Here is a 20,810-nt window from a genome sequence, read left to right as displayed (position 1 = left end):
ATGTTTGATGTATTATAGTATTTTAATATTCTTTTGGAAGCCGCCCAGAGTGGCCGGGGAAGCCCAGCCAGATGGGCGGGGTATAAATAATAAATTATTATTATTATTATTATTATTATTATTATTATTATTATTATTATAAAATGCATCTCTAGGTTATTTGTGGGGCCTGCCTGGTGTTTTTACATGAGCAGAATGTGTGCTTTTATTTAAAATGCATCTCTCAGTTATTTATGGGGCACAGGAATTTGTTCATCCCCCCCCCCCCATATAGGGCGGCCCACCACATGCTCTGAGGGACGGTGGACCGGCCCACGGCTGAAAAAGGTTGCTGACTCCTGGTCTAATCCACTCATTAGTCTGGTCTTTTCATTTTCAGAGATCTAATCCTTCAAGCACCTTGAGAAATAATCCATTGTGGTGGAAGGACTGGTGGTGTCACGGGAGAAACATAACCTTTTTCTGGTCTGCAGTTCTGGTCTGGTCCATTTTGTGGTGTGCAGTTGTACTTCTGCATCAATACAGAGCACAAACTTCCTGAACTTTTGCAGGAATTCACACAGCGACAGTGGCTGAGTGATGAACAAACCTGGAGGGCAAGATGCTTCTGCAAAGCAAGAACTTAATGTGTGTCTTCCAGACACTTCTGTTGCTCTAGGGCAATCGGTGGAAATGTAAAGGTCTTTGTGCTAGAACTTTTCTGGCAGGCATTAGGCAGCTGAAGAAGGAAGTTGCTTTTATCTATTGTTTCCACTGTTATCAGGTGCAACTTGTCTGGTGGAGCAGAGCTGCAGTCACAGCCTCCTGGAAGCATCACTGGGACTGAGCGGACGCACACCCTTGTGCAAATTAATTGAAACAAACAATGTAGTTTATTGTACAAAACTCACGTATACGTACATTAGTAATGGATATGACTTCTGCTGTTTTAAAGCAGCATTTGAACACGGTTTGGCATGGCGTCTACTAGTTTCGAACAGTCACTGTTGATTTTCGGATCCCTGTACCACACTTGAATCAGCGCCTGAATGAGCTTCTCCATAGTCGTACAGTCTAAAGCACGGAGGCGACTTTGCCTATAGCCCACAAATTCTCAGTGGGATTTACATCCGGGGAATTCCCTGGCCAATCAAGTACCTGTATTTGCTGCTTTGTCATGAATTTCTTCACCACTTTCGATGTGTGACAGGTTGTGCTGCAATATCCCAGTACTGTCAGGATACCTCTTTTCCAGCTCTGGAATAACTCTGGAATAACTCTCAATATATTGTGGCGAGCGCATCATTCCTTCTATTGGCTGCAGGCTTCCAACACCATAATGATCAACTGACTTTTCATTTTTGCTTTGAGTATAGGATTACGAGTAAGATAGAAAACATGCTTTGTTTCAATTAATTCGCACAAGGGTGTGGCAGTGAGACCACCAGATTGGCTCCACCAGTGTCCCCACGCAGTGGCCACCACCCATCTCAGCCCATGCAGCCCCAACCTCAGCATCCCCTTCTCCTCCTGGTAGGCAGCAGGGATGCTGCGGTGGTGGTGTTCCTGTAGCTGCACCTCATAGAATCATAGAGTTGGAAGAGACCACAAGGGCCATCGAGTCCAACCCCCTGCCAAGCAGGAAACACCATCAGAGCACTCCTGACATATGGTTGTCAAGCCTCTGCTTCAAGACCTCCAAAGAAGGAGACTCCACCACACTCCTTGGCAGCAAATTCCACTGTCGAACAGCTCTTACTGTCAGGAAGTTCTTCCTAATGTTTAGGTGGAATCTTCTTTCTTGTAGTTTGGATCCATTGCTCCGTGTCCGCTTCTCTGGAGCAGCAGAAAACAACCTTTCTCCCTCCTCTATGTGACATCCTTTGATATATTTGAACATGGCTATCATATCACCCCTTAACCTCCTCTTCTCCAGGCTAAACATGCCCAGCTCCCTTAGCCGTTCCTCATAAGGCATCGTTTCCAGGCCTTTGACCATTTTGGTTGCCCTCCTCTGGACACGTTCCAGTTTGTCAGTGTCCTTCTTGAACTGTGGTGCCCAGAACTGGACACAGTACTCCAGGTGAGGTCTGACCAGAGCAGAATACAGTGGCACTATTACTTCCCTTGATCTAGATGCTATACTCCTATTGATGCAGCCCAGAATTGCATTGGCTTTTTTAGCTGCCGCGTCACACTGTTGGCTCATGTCAAGTTTGTGGTCAACCAAGACTCCTAGATCCTTTTCACATGTACTGCTCTCAAGCCAGGTGTCCCCCATCTTGTATTTGTGCCTCTCATTTTTTTTGCCCAAGTGCAATACTTTACATTTCTCCCTGTTAAAATTCATCTTGTTTGTTTTTGCCCAGTTCTCTAATCTGTCAAGGTCGTTTTGAAGTGTGATCCTGTCCTCTGGGGTGTTAGCCACCCCTCCCAGTTTGGTGTCATCTGCAAATTTGATCAGGATGCCCTTGAGTCCATCATCCAACCTCGCTGGGTGAGTTGCTTGTGTTATTTTCTACACTTGATTCATTGACTATTTAGGTGTTTGATCGCTTTTGTTTTTAAGGATTGTGTTGTTTTCTTTTTCTTTTATGATTTTTGGAAATGCCTCCAGCCATGGGATGAAAAACAATAATAATAAAGGAAGAGCTTCAGAGTACAGAAAGGGTTTGCCAAGTTGTTCAATTGGTTTTATTATAACACTTGAAAAATAACTGGAAACTGAAAGCTTTGTCTTGCTTTTTTCAGAAAACTAATTTGGGAAAGTAAAGGTAAAGGTAAAAGTAAAGGTAAAGGGACCCCTGACCATTAGGTCCAGTCACGGAAGACTCTGGGGTTGCGGCGCTCATCTTGCTTTATTGGCTGAGGGAGCCGGCGTACAGCTTCCGGGTCATGTGGCCAGCATGGCTAAGTCGCTTCTGGCGAACCAGAGCAGTGCATGGAAACGCTGTTTACCTTCCTGCTGGAGCGGTACCTATTTATCTACTTGCACTTTGACATGCTTTTGAACTGCTAGGTTGGCAGGAGCAGGGACTGAGCAACGGGAGCTCACCCCATTGCGGGGATTCGAACCACCAACCTTCTGATCAGCAAGTCCTAGGCTCTGTGGTTTAACACACAGCGCCACCCGCATCCCTTGGGAATAGTAACAAGCAGCTTAAAGATAGCAAATCCTCCTGGTACATGGAAGGCTAAAGGACTGGCCCATCTCTGTCTCGTCCTCCCTAAGTGCAACTGCACACAGAGGAGCACTTGGCAGGGGCCTCAAAAGATCACTCTCTGCCTTCCTGGCTAGCCACCACTTCCCCAAATCTCTGTAATTGTGAGCTTTTGGGGAGTGAGGCTCATCATTTAGCAATGCCAATACAATGGTACCTCTAGAGATGAACTTAATTTGTTCCGGAGATCCATTCTTAACCTGAAACTGTTCTTAACAAGAGGCGTGCTTTTGCTAATGCGGCCTCTTGCTGCTGCTGTGCCACTGGCACACGATTTCCATTCTCATCCTGGGGCAAAGTTCTCAACTTGAGGTAACTCTTCCAGGTTAGCGGAGTTTGTAGCCTGAAGCGTTTGTAACCTGAGGTGTTTGTAACTTGAGGTACCACTGTACCTCAGATCCCCCCAGATCCCCCCCCTGTTAGTGTGCAATTGGAAGCAGTAGAAAATGTGCTGGCAAATGAGCCGCCATCTTGCATCCCCACAATGCCCCAGAGCTGGTGTCAAATGGCCACTACAAAAAATAAAATAAAATAAAATAAAATAAAGATAGCAATTATTCAGAGACAAATATACCAAGTGGCTTTCTTTTCCAGAAGAATGAGGGGGAAAAATACTCTTTGTCTTCTGGGGTGGGGGGAGATTATCCTCATGTTGAGGACACTTTCCTCAACATGTCCAGTTGGATGAAAATTTATGGGAGGATGTGCAACAGTGTGTGTTAGCCTATTATCCGAACAGAATGTCAGTCCATGGGTTTCATGATGAGTCCACGCACAATAAAAGGAAATGGAGAATTCTGACCATTTACTTCACATTTAATTAGCCTATAACAAAGAGAAGCAGGTATTAGACAGGAATGGTATTCAACATCTACATGGACTTCCATTTTATTTCAGTAAAAGTGTCTTAATTGGCAAACCCACATTGGCAGACTCTTTTTATTCCACACAGCCTGTTAGTCCATAGGGCGAGTCTCTCTCAAAAGAGCAGAGATGTTGCTCGCCTAGAGCGTTCGCCATATTGCCTGCTCCACGCCAGGTGGCCAGCCTCGTGGCTGTAGCGGTGAGCCAACGACACCAGAACCAATCTCACGGAACACCTGGCAGGATTGTCAAAATTGGACGTCTAACCCCAGCTGGACAGCAGCGGGGTGTGATGAAGTGCCATAGCCGGGGACACATCTGCAATGCCACTGCTCATGCTAGGCAGGATGGAAGGCGGGGGGTGGCAGGAAAGGCTTGGCTCGGTCCAATGATGTCTAGTGATGGGTGGCGAGCTCAGGAACCTAGGCCGGCTCAGTCCCTCCCTGCAATGGGAATGATCCACTGGGGGGGGGGTTCTTTCTGTGGGCTGCCACCCACACTTCCACCTGCCTGCACTTTCCATAGGGAGGATGTTGAGGTCTGCAAGAGAGGAGGGACACCACTCCAGCAATGAAGGTCAGAGCAGCTGTTTTGGATCGGCTGGAGGGAGACTCAACATTTGGAATGCAGCCTTAGAAAGACGGATCTTGCAGTGGGACTCCATTTATTAGCCAAGCCCCAACGCCAAGGTACAGCTTTCAGCCTGCATCTACTGTAAAAGGTAAAGGGACCCCTGACCATTAGGTCCAGTCGTGGCCGACTCTGGGGTTGCGGCGCTCATCTTGCTTTACTGGCCGAGGGAGCCGGCGTACAGCTTCCGGGTCATGTGGCCAGCATGACTAAGCCACTTCTGGTGAACCAGAGCAGCGCACGGAAACGCTGTTTACCTTCCCGCTGGAGTGGTATCTATTTATCTACTTGCACTTTGACGTGCTTTCAAACTGCTAGGTTGGCAGGAGCTGGGACCGAGCAACGGGAGCTCACCCCGTTGGCATCTACTGTACCCATCGGCAAAATGTGCCTGCTCAGGACTGTCTCGGTGTATGAATCAGAAGATTAATTTAGAGCACTAGTGGACTTAAAAGGACTAATTATCCTGGAGTTACCTTGGAGGAAAGGATACTGCAAGTTTAAACAGCAGTTGGGGCAAATGAAAGCCAAGGGGAGGACAAAACCGATTGGGGAAAGAAAATGACATCAAGAACATCTGAAACAATGTGAACATTTAGTTTTGGAGTGTCAACTGGAAATTGCCAAAAAAGAAAAAGAAAACAGAGAATAAGAACCTTTCTACAGTTTTCCTGCAGTGCTAATAACCTTTTGCTTCATATTGAAATTTAGAATCTATATACTGCACAGAGCAGAATGAAATGCTGTTTCATTGCCACAAGAGGGAGATCGCATTAGCTTTTGAGAGAGGATGCTTTGCTCCTTTGGTAGGTGGTTATACCGACCTCCCAGAGAGAGAGAGAAAACATCTGGCATAATCAAATGGTACTACTTGGCTGCGGTTCAGATGCAAATGGAACCAATCAGTCAAATGTAGGAATAAGTAGCAATTTTCTTCAGACTTTTAACAATATTGATGGCTCTAAGAACCAGGGACGGGCACCCTGTTCATCATTTCCAAATTAAGAAAATGCATTAGTGTGAGGTGGAGTGCCAAAACGAACCTGATTGTATTTGTGCCACATCTTATGCGCCTAAGTGTGATCCAGGCTGAGCCCCCTGGATCACAGAAAAAAGATGCGAGCCCTGTGCTGATGGGAGGCGGATTATGGCAAGCAAATCCTTTGTGGAAACAAGCGTGAAGGCGGCAAGGGGTGGAGGAAATGGACTCTTGTGTTAAATCTGAATGTAGTTTTAGTAAATTTGAAAAATTCCAAATTGTACGTGCTGGTCACACAGCACCTGGATCCTAAGAAGCCTTGGTCCATCCAGATCAGTACTGTTCACACTGATTGGCAGCAACCCTCTAGGATTTCAGAGGGGGAGTCTCTCTTCCAACCCTCCCTGGAGATCAAACCGGGGACCTTCTGTGTGCAAAGCAGGAGCTGCACCTCTGAGCAGTGGCCCTTTGTCCTAGAAAGACGATTCTTCCTGGTTAAGTTATTCTCCCCAAAAGAGGACACTGGAGTCAGCCTTCAGAATTATTGATAAGCGGGGCCCTGAAATTGAGCAGAGATATTTGGGGCACAGCTACAATTAGTCATGATTAACTGCCCTTGGCATCAAGTGGGATTTGAGTTAGCCACAACCAATTCCATTGCTTTCAATGAGATACAATCATTGCTTGCTTTTGCTATATTGTACTCAGTCCCCCCCCCCTTTATTTGTTTTTAGTCCTTTTATTTATGACCCTTCATCATTTCTGTTCACAGCCGTGGCTACTGTCACATACTCAAAATGGATTTCAGCAGCAATGAGCCCTACAAACTGCTCTTCAGAAATGAAAACTGGAACCCGTGGGACACAGGATATACGCCACGTCGAAAATTAGCAAGATGTTTGTGAAATCAAAACGAAACCATACATTGTTGCTTTGTGATGCTTTAGCATTTGTGTTCACTTAAATATCCCCAACAACACTCTAGAATATACAGTACAAACATGGTCCATGCTTGATTAATTGGACTAAATGTTGAATACGATGATTGTCAGATTGTCCTTAAATGGAAAACTCATTGTGGAATGATATAAGCAGACCAAAGAATTAAGCAGATTTGCTTTTTTAAAAATGCATCTAAACAGACATGAAGTGCATAACTTACTAAAAACACATTTCCCCCCCCCATTTCCAGTCTCAACGTTTCATATATATATAAACCTGTATTCGTCACTAAATCCAAGAAGGATTTCCCTTTCCTTAGGTCCAAAAAAAAAGAAAAAAGAAGAAGAGCTTTCTTGAATCCGTGGGATTTCTTTTCCCCATCAAGAGTCAGCAGTGTGCCTGGGAACACGGTAATGGTCAGGTTTGATGCGTGCCTTCTTCTCTTGCGGATTGGCATACTTCCACTTGGATGGAGACATCTTCAGCTTTTTCCTCTTCTTGTCCGTGCACCACACTTTCTCACAATACTCCTCCACTCTCTGGAAGTTGCTGTAGCCTATTAGCTGCAGGAACTCCTTGTACCAAGGCCTTGATCCCTGGGCTATGCTACTCTGTGCCGGACAGGGCATCTTGTGCGATGCATCCTCCTCATAGTCTTTGTTGAACATGTCGTCCACACGCTCTTCTTCCACAACTTCTAGTGTGATTTTTCTTACTGTGTGAACAATGCTGTGCTCCACTGTCTGGCAGAAATACGTCCCGGCGTCCATCCTGTGCAGCCTTAAGAACAAGAGGCCAAAGTCCACTTTGAGTACCCTTTCATCAGTCTTCACCTGAGGGTGGGCAACAAGGAAATGGTGTTATTCAGTGGAAATAAAGCAATACTGTAATATCACATGGGTGTGGTTTTTAAAATAATATAATAATAATCAGGAGAAAGGAGGTAAAAAAGTGTAAGGGGAATTAGAAACACTACGACAGGATAACAGAATCGTGGAGTTTCATTGGATTTCTGGGAAGGGTCTGGAAAGCTTATCAGGAGCAACTTGACTGCAGAAGTTGGAGCAAACGGAAGCATAATTTGTGTGTGTTCATTTCAAACATCTTTGGGTTCGATGCAGTCAAAAACTAATCACCTTAAGGTACCACTCATTTTAATAAGAGAGATCAACTCTTTAACTGAAATCAATGATATTTGGGGTGGAGGTTGATGTGCTCGTGGGGGATCCATGTGTCAGAATAATTATCTATTAAAAATATTATTTATAAAAACTGCAAGAGGTGTTTGATAACACAGCATGAGTGGGTGAGATGCAGATTTTGGGTTTTCCTGGTGGATTACAGGCTCGACTCTAGGAAGAGTGCACAAGCTCATGGCTTGCTCCTCTGAAATGATGTGCATGGCCTGCCTACTCATGTCATGTGTGAACTGGTCCACAGAGGAGGGATTACATATCAAAGAAAACTGCATCATTCCCAAGTACCCTTCCCCACAATCTAAATAAACTGGTTATTTAAAGGCAGTATAAATATTTACAAAGCAACCTTTCCTTTTAATTTAAAAAGAAGAAGAAGAAGAGTTTGGATTTGTTATCCCGCTTTATCACTACCCGAAGGAGTCTCAAAGCGGCTAACAATCTCCTTTCCCTTCCTCCCCCGCAACAAACACTCTGTGAGGTGAGTGGGGCTGAGAGGCTTCAGAGAAGTGTGACTGGCCCAAGGTCACCCAGCAGCTGCATGTGGAGGAGCGGGGAATCGAACCCGGTTCACCAGATTACGGGTCCACTGCTCTTAACCACTACACCACACTGGCTGCAGTAAGCACAACAGAATGTTTCACAATATTGCACAATATTGTGATGATAAAGATATGATGATGGCTGCAAAATGCCATTAATACTGGAGGATGTGAAGTAGATGAGGGGGCCCTTGCAAGAGAGGTTACCCCCTTCCATTCAGTGAGAAAGTACCTCTTCCTTCCGTGCTTCGTGTGCTCTCTGTACAAACCAGATCACTTTGGCCTGCAAGGTCCTTGGTATACATTCAAGGAGAGTGCTGTTGTATTCTATTCCGTATACCAGTCGCTCTTCGGTCTTATCCAGGATGTCTCCTATAAAGAAGGAAAACACACACAAAAACCTGGTATGGTCCTTCACAAATACTCATTTGTCTTCCCCCGGGCCAGCCCAAGCCATTTTGCCATCTGAGATGATAAAGATGGGCACCACCGCATCCCACTGGGTTGACAGCTGCTGCCCACTGCTGGCAGCAGAGAGAAAGGGCCTCAGCTCTTGTGAGGCTTCACCAAAACTCCTGGTCAGGCAGCTGCTAGCAATGGAAGCTCAAGGGGCATGGCAGTGCCTGGCAAGGGCACCCACTCTTTCTGGGAGACCTGCAGGGGCCTGGGCAGGCAGCAAGAGGCACTCTGTCTGCTGTCTCTCCCAATCTGCCGTCTGAGGCAGGTGGCTCAGTGTGGCACATGATAGGACTGGCCCTGGCCTTCACACTGAGCCCCCGCCAGACTTCTAGGGAAAAAATTAGGCTTCACTTTTCAAACACAAAATAACAAATAACTTCCATTACAATGACTGGTGGCAACTGAGGATTTATCAATGTACGCCTTCCTTGATAAATTTATGATTGTACTGGTTCCCAAGATCATAGAAAGTGACCTTTTGTTTTAAAGAAAATGTTTGCAAATAGCTTTCTGATTAGAAGCAGCCTCTGCTGATGATCTTTTATTAAAAGTGCTAACAAAGCAGTGTCTGCCAAAGGGCTACTTTAGATAATATGTTTTTTATATCAGCATTGCATATTTCTGTGTGACGTGAATGGCACTGCCTCTTTCCTGAAGGAAACGAGTGGTTCTGTGTCTGAGTTACAGGATTTTGCAGAATGTGCATGCCTAGCAGTACTAGCTTTTGCATTTAGCCCCTCAAAGTGCTCCACAGAGCTACAATACCAGATTGAAATAAAGCACGACACTTGCATCAACAGGGCAGCGGGGCCAGGCTAGGCATGCAAATTTCATCCACTTCTGTCAAAAGGGGGAAAGGTTATTATCATTTTTTTCATTTCCCATGAAAGGAGATGCTCTATCTAGTAGAACAGAGATTCATCAGTAGTCTATACTCATACCCCTTGATCTAGCTAAATGCTTGTAAACTGGACTTCTTGCTTTCACATTCAGGAGTTAAATTAAGTCCGAATGGACCACTGCTTAACAACTTGGTGGGATCAAGTCTTCAGTGGCTGCCACTGAGCAAATGATTTTGTTGTCCTGAGGCCAGAAATTAGTCATCTGCTGATCTTTATAAATTGCATAAACTTGCCAAGAGAACTTGCAGCCCTTTGCAAAACACATGCCATGCTAAATAGAAGGCTCTTTGTGGAAACAGTCCTCCTGTAGGCAGCATTTAGTGCCAGAACCATGAATGCCCACTCAATGGTGCTTCTTGAAGAATAGGAGCACAAAAAAGTGTCTTTTGTCTCTATTTTATAATTTGCCTTTCTTCCATGATAAAAACTTCAGTTTTTCTTAGAATTATGACTCTGCTACATTCTAATCTGAAGGTCTCTTGAGTATCTTACAACCCTATCTAAAATTCCAATGCATGGGTTTTTTTTTAACAGTTAAATATGACAGTGTGCTATATATTCTGTTCAGCAGCAAACTCTTCAGAGAATTGCATCAAAACCCTAAACAGTATGGAATTTCCTCACATCACCAGACAAATCTGAAAAATATTTGCGTTGTGAAATATTTCCCTTCCAGATTCTAATCTGCCCTACATGGAGTCATGATTCCATCAAAGCTTTCTCTGGCAAGGTATTTAGCAGGAGAAGGGAGGGTCAAGCTCTTTGGGTCCGGTCCACAAAATGATGCCTGCTATCTAAATGGTGCACTTGGGAAAGGAATTAAAGAGATCGGTAATTGAGAGTTCTAGGCAGGTTCAAGGATATGAATGCATTATTCTTCTGGCTCCTGCTAGCATTTGTTTCTCTCCAGATTTATTTCTGCTTCATTGCAAATTCTCTTTGGAAACTTCATGTTAGGTCCTAGTACTCAAGATTAACAGAGGCAGAACCAGCGGAGGCAAGGGCCACGTCCAGTAGAAGATGGCTGCTACATAGAGGACAACTGGTAGCAAAGCTGACCCAACAGACAGATGTGAAAACTGGCAGCTAGAGAGGGCAACAGTTGCTTAGGGAGACTAGGCAGGTAGAGATACTTAAACAGAGTGGCAGGCACCTGTTAGGCTTGACCTGGAAGGATTTATTGCCAAGCCAAGTTAGGAAGAACTAATGAGTTCATTTGTCTCTCATTTGCACTGAACGCTAAGCCAAAATTTGGCTTACTGAGAATGAGTAAAAGTGATTCTGGAGAGGAGATTGCAGCTGTTATGCTGCTCCCCAGTTCCTTTCTTGGTGTGCAATGATTTGGCTTAGTGCAGGGGCCACCAACGTCCAGCCCGGGGGCCAGATAAGGCCCGAGACCCTCGTTGATCTGGTCTGTGGCGACCACTGCCCCCTGCCACTGCCCGCTCTTACCAGTGCGCTGCAGCGCGGCACAGGGACCCACTTATGGGTCGGAGCACAGGAAATAGCTTGTGCGCATGCGCAGGGCCCTCCTACGCGTGCGCAAAAGCTATTTCTGGTGCTTCTCCGACCCAGAAGTGCACCGGAAATAGCGTGTGCACACGTGTATGGGACATGCTCCCCCGCCCTCCGGCCCGCCGCATGATCGTAACTGGAGACACTGGCCCGAGGCAAGAAAAGCTTGGCAACCCCTGGCTTAGTGTGTTGTCCAAACCTGTGTTCACGGTTTAGCTTCCCCAGATAAATCACAAGACAAACCATTCTGGGAGCCCATGTCTGCTCCTTCATGCTAAGCAAGTCATGGATTGACTTAGCATTTTAACACACAGACAAAATGGCTGGTTAGCACTTAACATTAAGTCATCTCTGGGAGTTGATTTGCTCATTTGCATTAAACCGTGCTTTGCCTTAGCATTCAGTGCAAATGAAGGCAATGACAGCCAGATTAACCCGCTGGTTCCTCCTAACAGGGCTGGGCTAGAAATCTAGGGCTGCTATGCGTCCCGGACATTACCAGGATTTCACATGCGGAATTGACGTCCTGGATCTTAGCCAAGTCAATCAAAAAATTGATCTTCCTAAAACCGGGGTCTTCCTAAAATAAGCTTTCGGGATGTCCTGGTTTTTACTTTTTGAAATATGGCAACCCTATAAAAGCCATCCCAGTCTATAAATCCTACCAGTGGCCAGGTGTCCATATTCACGTTCCAGCAGATCCTGACACAAATTTTCATAATTCATCAAGTCTAGCACTCAAAAGGTTTTCTCTTGACAATTTAAGAACGTTTTCTTGGGCCACTGAAAAAGCTTCATGTATCAAAGAACTCTGCCTAAGCAATAACCCAAACCAGATCTCCTTGGTTTATACATTTATACACAAACTTGTATTGGCAGACAATCAGGATGATGTACCTAAATTAATGAAATCATTGATTTAAGTTCTCTTAGGGTTCTTCTTATAAAGGTATGCATTGCTAAGTTCCCTTTATTTCAAAGGTGGGGAATCTGTGGTCCCCACGCTGTTTCTGAACAACAAATCCCTTTGTCCCTGGCCATTGGCCATGCTAACTGTGCCAATGGGAGCTGGAGTCTAACAGCCTCTAGAGAGCCACAGGTCGTCCATCCCTGATGCGCTGACTCACTAAAGCATTCTAACGCACAGCATGAGAATTACCAAGAAATTGCTGGCCAAAGCACTGCTGAGCTGCATTTCCATGACGGACATCTTGTCTGCGGAAACGTCTAGGGAAAAGTAAAAAAAAAAAACAGTTTGAAAAAAATACAACTTGTGAACAGCCCTCAGAAACCTTCCCCAATTCCTGTGGGAAATTCATATGTTTGTGTCATCTTGAGGTCCTTTAACTGAAAATGCTCTTCTAGGGTCTGGAAGGAAAATGTCTAGTATTTTAGGGAAACCCGTAAGAGGTGCTTACGGAAATTTCATTTCCAGAATCCAGAGTGGCTACAAAAGGTCTCTAATCTCTGCTATGATTAAAGGACCACTCACCCAACCTCTGAGATCAGAGATCCAAACAGCATATAAATAAACAGGAAACTAGAATATTTGGAGAAGCCTAGGCCAGAACCTTTCCCCCTTACATCTAGCATTCTTTGTAGATAAATTAATTATCTATTATTAGGTGTGGAAGAAAATTTCATCATGCGAACACCCCTACCCCACAGCCTGAATGGTACAGCCTAGACATAGGTATATCATTGGGTTGAGAACATGGCTTTAGGCTGCTTTGCCTTGTGGAGGGGACCATCACTCTCATGTTCAATGAGCCCAGGAGTAGTGCTATTCCTGTTTGCAGAGTGCCTGATATAGGTGTGTAGATGAAGGTCATTTCCTTCTTAGTGGCTATTTGGTATGCAATATATCCTGCAGGAGCTAATGACCTTTAGGCGAACAGTGCTATCTAAGGGCTGCATCTCGCAGTTAGAGATGCTTCTTGCATTTGTGGACTGCGGCAAAGCTAATAGACTGAAAATGGCCATTGTAGGGTCTCCAGTCCCTAGTGAAATTAAGGCCAAGTACATGTAACTCAGCTGAAGGCATTTTCTTCCTGTTATATTTCTTTCTGTCTTCTTCGCCTCTGTCAGTTGCCTACCTTCCCTCTGTGCTGCTAGACAGAAAGTTCAAATAACATGCCTAATTTGCAATAAACATTGCTATCCAATCTAGGTGCAAATGGTAGGGAATGATTCTTCATACTTCCCAGTCCAGATGGGGCAAAGCACCCCCCCCATCACTTCCATGTGGGACAGCCAAATTCTACTTGATTTAAGCACATGAAAAATCTAAAGTTATTCTGTTGGGAATATTTCCCTGAGTGATGTTCAGAAAACATGACGACAAACGCAGAACAGTTTTGGAGATTCCCACTTTGTCTTCTACATTTAAACAAAATAATGCGCCACTATTGGAAAAGAATATTTCTAAACTTTGTTTTGGCCAAAATATGAGTGTAATCAAAGTTTTCCTTCATGTCTTTTCATATCTCTACATAATACTGAAAAACTCTCTGGAAGGGATTTTGTGGGTGGGTCAATCATGTGTTGTTATAATGATGTCATCTGATTGACAGGTGGCCAACCCCACCTTCTTTTACTTCTTCTTTTTTGCTGTTGTTTCCATTGGTCTGGATTGGAAAAGGAGTGGCAGAAAGGGTGTTTAAAGGGGGTTTTAGGGGGTTTCCCCAGTTAGAAATTTTTGCTTATGCACGTGGGGGCCTGAAATGTAACCCCCTGCATAAGTAGATATCTCCATGACTACACAGAAGATACATAGTGCTAGTTTGGTAACAGATGCCTTGAAGTCTGTCCCAAGGATTTGGGAATCATGTATTTTGTGGAAAAGGAAATACAATTTATGCTTTTAGTAGGGTAACCAACCATCATGCTGGACTTGCGAGCTTCACAAGGGCATCTGCTTTGACAGCCTCAGTCTAGGAAGCGGTTTATCGATTTGAAAAACACAACACAAATTGGGTGTGCATGTGACCAATTATGCATTGGTGTGCATTTTTGTGTGAACTGAAAACAACAACAGTGAATACCAATTGTTTTCTTTGGATTGATTTCCGTTCTTCACATGGGACCAATAGGCAAACATTGGACATTTCCTTTTCCATTGAAATTCCCAGACATTCTTATTGGCTTGGCACCATTGCTCTTGAGAAATGGGTTTATCTCCCTCCCCAGTTTTCCAGGCCTGTTTTAATCCTATTCACCTTCCCCCTTCTCCCACCAACTGCTTTTAAGTGGAGGTGGGGGTGTAAGAAAAAATAGGGAGGGCTGATCATGCTTCACACATCTATGAATCTTCAGATTTGAAAGTAGACTCAGATTTCTCTGAATCTGCTCTGAGCAGTCGCTTCCTAATATGTCTGCACCCAATGAAGAATATCTGACTGTAAGTTTCTTTCTTCTACAGCCAGACGTACCTCATGGTTCAATGCCTGAAACTGTTGAAATGAATCAATGCACATTGTTGTGCTTTCTTTCTTTCTTTCTTTCTTTCTTTCTTTCTTTCTTTCTTTCTTTCTCACCCTTTAAACATTTATTATTCACTATATTGTATCTCCTGAAATACGTTCTAAAAACAAGTGAAAAGAAGTGCAGGGCATCTGACTGTAGAAGAACAACCAAAACCAAATATCATTCTGTACATCACTGTACACTGATAAATTAATTTACATCTCTAAACACTATGGTAATAAACAACTGCCTACGATGAGTTAATTCAGTTTCCTTGTACACTAAAGCCCCATCTGCACTATAAATTTAAAGCAGTATCATACCATTGTAAGCAGCAATGGCTTCTCCCAAAGAATCCTGGGAACTGTAGTTTGTTACGGGTGCTGAGAGTTGTTAGGAGATCCCTACTTCCTTCACAGGGCTGCAGTTCTAAGAGTGTTTTTACAGTCGGTCCCTCTTCCCAGGCAACTATGAGAATTGTAAGGAAGCCATGGCTGCTTAAAGTGGTACGATTCTGTTTTAAATCTATAGTGCAGACAGGGTGGAGAGGGTAAATTTCAGGCTCATAGTACCGGAGGGACCTTGTAGGGCATCTACTCCGACCCCTTGCCTGATGCTGGGAATCAAGAGCTGGTGTATTTTTTAATGGATGGCTGCCCAAACTCTGCTAGAAGACCTTCAACAAGAGAGAGAACTGTCAAAGGCACTTCCTAATTCTGGAAGAAATGGAACCATCTCAGCCTGGTATGGAGAACCTATTGCAGAATGCGAATTTGCATGCAAGAAAGGAGTCCCACCTCTTTGCCTGTGTTCCTGTTGGGTAGTATCTGGAACAAGAGATCCCATCCCAAGCACAGTAAGGATCCCTTGCGAGGCAGCAGTCAGCGCAGGCTGTTCCATACATGTCACACTGGTGGAACTTCAGTTGTGCAACGGCGGACTCAGACCCAACATAAATTTGTTGCTGTAAGGAAAGCACCAATATTAGGAGAATGTTGGAAGGCTCCTTCTGTTGAGCCATAACAGCCAGTCCCCAGAGTTCTATAGCTTGGTGGAAAAGGACCAAGAAACAAAGCCTATTTAGGGGATCTGTTCTCCTTGAAGGAGCAACGACACCCTCAAAGTGTAACTTAGCTTTGGTGTAGGGAAACAAGAGGGAAGAGGCAATACAGTGCCTGCATACCCTCCAACATTTCTAAGGAAAGGCAGGACATTCTGGGATCAAATCAGAAGCCAGGACGGCTTCTGTAAATCCGGGACTGTCCCTGGAAAATAGGGGCACTTGGAGGGTCTGGTTCCTGTGTTTCCCTAACTCAGGAGCTGGCTTTGGCCTCTCTCTAGGGCAGGGTGGGGCAGTTCAGGCTGACAGAATGGTGTCTTGCCTAAGCTCATCTTGGTCACCTGCACATCAGCATATCATCTTCAGAACCCCCCAGAGAGTTTTCCATTTTGTGGCCACGCTAGAGTGTGCTGGAACCACGGAAATGCTTTGATACGATGCCATGATATATATATTAAGGGAGATAGACTACAGAGTCTGCCTTAAAACACTTAAACCCTCAGGTTTCTTCAGTGAGCCATGCTACATTTATCAGCTACTGCATTTTCATCAAGTTCCCATTTCTCTCATGAATCAGGATGGCTGCTTGCTTACTTTGCAGCCGATGTGGGACACAACATTTAAAACAGCTTAAGACAAGTGGGGGGCAGGGGATACATCTGAATATTTCATAGGGAAACAGTGCATAAGAATGTCTTGATATTCAAAATTCCATCATCACTCCATGGAAACTCATTTTAGATGGCATATTAAGTCACACCATGGTAGCAATGACATTTTATTATCAACACAGAGGCATCCTCCCTCTTTCTGAAGTGAGGGGAAAGACGGCAACAGCAGCCGTAATGATCAATGCCAGTAAAAATATGATGCTGTGATCCTAATTTTATTTAATGAAATTATGCTGGTTTTTAAAATGTTTACATTTAGGATTGCCTCCTTAAGCACATTTTGGTTGGTCTAATAAAGGTATTGCCCTAATACGGATTATTATTATTATTATTCATTGTGTTGTGGGCCAATATTGTGACCCTAACTTTTTATGTACCCCAACAATGCGGTGTGTTTATCTGTCGGTTCTTCTGCATCCACGCTTTGGAGATTCGCAACTCCTGTAGAGACGTGGGTTGCTCCTGAGCATGCCAGCCTAGCACAAAGGCTGCTAAGGTGTTAAAATGAGACCAGAGCAGGGAATATGGAACTAATACTGCAATGCAGACAATGAGGAGAGGAGCACACACACAATTCCTTGCATCTTAGTCTGGGATTCTGAGTCTTTTCTCTACAGCTCTTTTCCAGACTGTTGCCTCAATCTAGTGACAGGTAAACCCGTCCGGCTTACTGGTAATTTGTTCCATCTTTATCAATTTTCTTCAACAGGTTTGCCTCCTCAATAAGAATGGGGCTATAGAGATCTGTGAAACACCTATAAGATAATCATCTTGCTTATTTTTGCTTCCAACGTCCTTTCACTTCCTTCAAAAATTCTTTTAGTCATTTCGCCAGAGCATGACTCTCAAAATTCGCTCTGAATTTTGCTTCATATGAAACTCAGTGGGAATTCTAATTTATACATGGTATACATGATCGCAGTCCTGAGTCATGTAGTCTTATACACAGAGCAACACTCACCCTTTTGGAAGAAATCTCCATGGATATAACAGGAGCTGGCACCTGAAAGTAAAGAATTTTCTTTTATTTAGGAAACAGACCAGCTCTGTAGATAACACACACACACACACACACACACACACAGAGTGAAGTTGAGATAGATAGATAGAATGATTAACAAAATGTTTATTATTTATCTATTTATGAAGCTTCTGCATTCATCAGTAGCTCTGATAAAAATGAAAGGGTGCTGTTGCCAAGGCAGCAGTTACAGAGCTTTGAGGATGGAAAGGCTTCATTTGCTAAAGATAAGTGATGGTGGTACTGTTCTCCATTTGGCGTCAAATGTGTCTAGTGTGTACATTCAGAAGTTATCCCTCTTTGCTTACATCGTAGGATCAGTTGGCATCTCTGTTGCAGTTATGGGTAAGTCTGACAGGCTGCGGTTCTCAGAACTGAGGTTTTTGGCAACTGGTTGCTCCCTGTTTTTTGGACAAAATGGCAGATTTCTGGTTTCTGAAATGTGTGTGTAGGTCAGCAATAGTCTTACCTACATAGTGGACATCACAGTAGTGTATATATTGCTTTAGTGATTAACAAGTTCTGATGCATTTGTAACTATATTTTGACAGAGAATGAAAAGCACTCGAGTTATTTACAGGTGCTCTACCCATGTTGCTGAATATTCTGTTCCACAAAGTATAATAATAACCTGGACATCATCATCTCATTGTCTGGGAGACAGGGATTATGACACCTGGTGTAGAGGCATGGATTTCTGAAGAAAGAAAACCAGAAGAGGAGAGCAACAAAGCATTCAAAGGAGTGGTGAGGGTTGCCCTTGGGATTATTGTCACCTGGTGGGGAAAAAGAAGGAACAGGAACATGGAGGCCGTGCCATTGACAGCTTTCTCAGACCACCAGTGTCTTTCATAGAATCAAAATTCTAATGATCTCAAGTAGGAAATGTGTTTGGCTATTTACATGGCAGTTTTGTGTTGGAGCTCAGGCAGAAACCATAATCAAAACCATATATTACAACAATACACTGCAGCTTGGTGTGCTTTTTCTTCTTCTTCATCGACATCATCATCATCATCATCACATTATTATTATTACCACCACCACCATCATCATCTCCAAGACAATTGTTAAAGGCAATCCTAGAAGCTGCATTGGTTTTCCCCAATTCTTCCCCATACCCACCAAACATTGCAAAATTCAGCAGTTTTCATAGTCACAGTCCATACACTCTACTAGGGAAAATGTCTTGGTTGGAATGATTTTCAGTTTTATACCGAAACACAGTCCAGTACAATGTTACCAGTGCAGATGATACAAAGGCTAATTTATAGGCTTTATGGCTGAAATTCTGTGCTCATTCAGGGCGCTTAAAACTTATTTACCCCAATGAGCTTTAAGTAGCCTCATGTGTGTGCAGGACTGCGGTCTCTGCGGTTTGGTGGATATGAAGTCAGACTGAAAAGAATACCTTACTTTGAACACTTGCAGCTCTTCAAGAATCACTTCTTCCATCGATTCTGTGTCCTGGTTGTAAATTGTAATGACTTTCAGTACAATCCCATTATCTGCAGTTGAGTTTCAGAGAGAGAGAGATAGAGATAGAGAGAGAGAGAGAGAGAGAGAGAGAGATTGAAAACTCAGGACTGGTAACCATATTTATTTGTACACCAGTAAAGTACAAAATGCTTCCAAACAAATATGACCAAAAGAATTCTGAAGGGAAATAGAATATGATTTTTCACCCACTCTAAAATATGAAAATACAAATGGCCAGAGACACATGAAAAAGGCAAAGTTTTCTTCCTCCCATCTGTGAAGTAGATTTGGCTGAGAGAGAGAGAGGCCCAATATGACCCCAAAGGCTTCTGGCTGAGTGGAAATGGGACTTTCTCTTCCTACCCTAGCTCAGAAAAATCATTTGACAGCTCTGTAAGGTAGGTCACTCATGAATATCCCACAAAAGCAGACCCTCCAAGTGTCCCTATTTTCCAGGGACATCCCCGATTTACAGAAGCCATTCCATTTTCTGATTTGATCCCAGAATGTCCCACTTTTCCTTAGGACATCCCTATTTTCATTGGAGAAATATTGGGGGTATGCAGGTATCCAACTCCCGAGCCATCTGAAGGGAAGTTTTTTAATGTTTAATGTTTTATTATGTTTTGTATATGTTGGAAGCCACCCAGAGTGGCAACCCAGTCAAATGGGTGGGGTATAAATAGTAAAGTTTGTCTTCTTCTTATTATTATGGAATAGGATGTTCCTATTTTCATCAGAAAAATGTTGGAGGGTATGCAAAATGTGAGGTGGCAACTCTGCTACAGCCATGCAACTGAATTTGTGGCGAAACTGTGATGTGAACTGGTGACCTTCCTGACTGACCAGTATCATTGATGGTAACAAAATGGCAACAGCATATTACAGGCTTGTATTATTATTATTATTATTATTATTATTATTATTATTATTATACTGACCTATACCCGGAGGTCTCAGGGCGGTTCACAGAATAAAGTCAAAATAAAACCACAAAATACAGCTCTAGGATTATTTGACACAGGCAATTATCCTAAAAGTCTTAGGAACAATGTCACCAGAGTGGTTTGAAGATCACAGCTAAGGTCCCTTTACAAGAAAGGAGTTGTGGAAGACAGTAGACTTCACCGCTTCTAAAAAACTTTTAGTTAGAAAACACAGCAATAAATCTTCAAACTGAGAAAATGGCCCCATTTAGAAGTCTCCTGCGGAAGGAGAGGCCTGAGGAGGAAATAATTCTACCACAGCAAAGAGCGGACTGAGTTTTAAAGTAATTGGACACTAAAGTGATCTGACAAGCGTTTAAACTATGTTACTCCCTCACAACTCACAGCATGCAAGTACTCAATAAATCGGAATCATGCCCAGAATTCATACTGCTCAACTTCCAACAATTAGTTCAAGTGCAGAGCGGAGAAGCCACATCTCAGCTAAATCGAGACCTCCAGAACATCTGGCATGAGGGACCCCAGGAGCCAAGGCTGCAGGAGGGCAATGAAATGAGGAGCCAATTGCCCAATGGCCATGATGACAGATGTGTGGCCCTGCCCATCACAAGGAATTATATCTGAAGAATACTAGCCTCATTGCTGGGCAACGGACATGCATGCCCTAGTACAGGGGTGGTGAAGTTGTGGGACTCAAATGGCCACTATCCCAAGGCAGCATGGCCAATGGCCAGGTAACACAGGAGTTATAGTACTACAAAATCTGGAGGGCCACAGGTTTGTGATTTTAAATCTCTCACCCAAGAGTACTTGCCCCCCAACCTGGATCTTACGCATCCAGGGAATTTTCTTTCTCTCTTTTTAAATATACCATATCTTTTCCTTTAACCAAAATACAGAAAACCCAAGAAGTGAACATTGACTAGGGAGAAAGCAGA

At 43.8% G+C, this 20,810-nt stretch overlaps 1 protein-coding gene across 2 annotated transcripts in view; it reads right to left on the bottom strand.

Moving 5' to 3' along the window:
- Positions 1-3,995: 3,995 nt before the first annotated feature.
- SEMA3E (semaphorin 3E) overlaps positions 3,996-20,810 on the bottom strand; it is a 170,963-nt gene continuing 154,148 nt past the window's right edge. For both annotated transcript variants that reach the window (XM_081005478.1, XM_081005479.1), the window contains exons 12-17: positions 18,863-18,954; positions 17,387-17,428; positions 15,492-15,658; positions 12,389-12,456; positions 8,586-8,725; positions 3,996-7,448 (exon numbers count right to left, since the gene is read on the bottom strand). In XM_081005478.1, the coding sequence (XP_080861604.1) occupies positions 6,996-7,448; positions 8,586-8,725; positions 12,389-12,456; positions 15,492-15,658; positions 17,387-17,428; positions 18,863-18,954 (962 nt within the window). In that variant the 3' untranslated portion in view covers positions 3,996-6,995. The remainder of the gene's footprint in view (positions 7,449-8,585; positions 8,726-12,388; positions 12,457-15,491; positions 15,659-17,386; positions 17,429-18,862; positions 18,955-20,810) is intronic.

This window comes from Podarcis pityusensis (genome assembly GCF_964106645.2).
Source record: "Podarcis pityusensis genome assembly, chromosome: 5".
Lineage (NCBI taxonomy): Eukaryota > Metazoa > Chordata > Lepidosauria > Squamata > Lacertidae > Podarcis > Podarcis pityusensis.
This window is presented reverse-complemented; position numbering and strand designations above follow the sequence as displayed.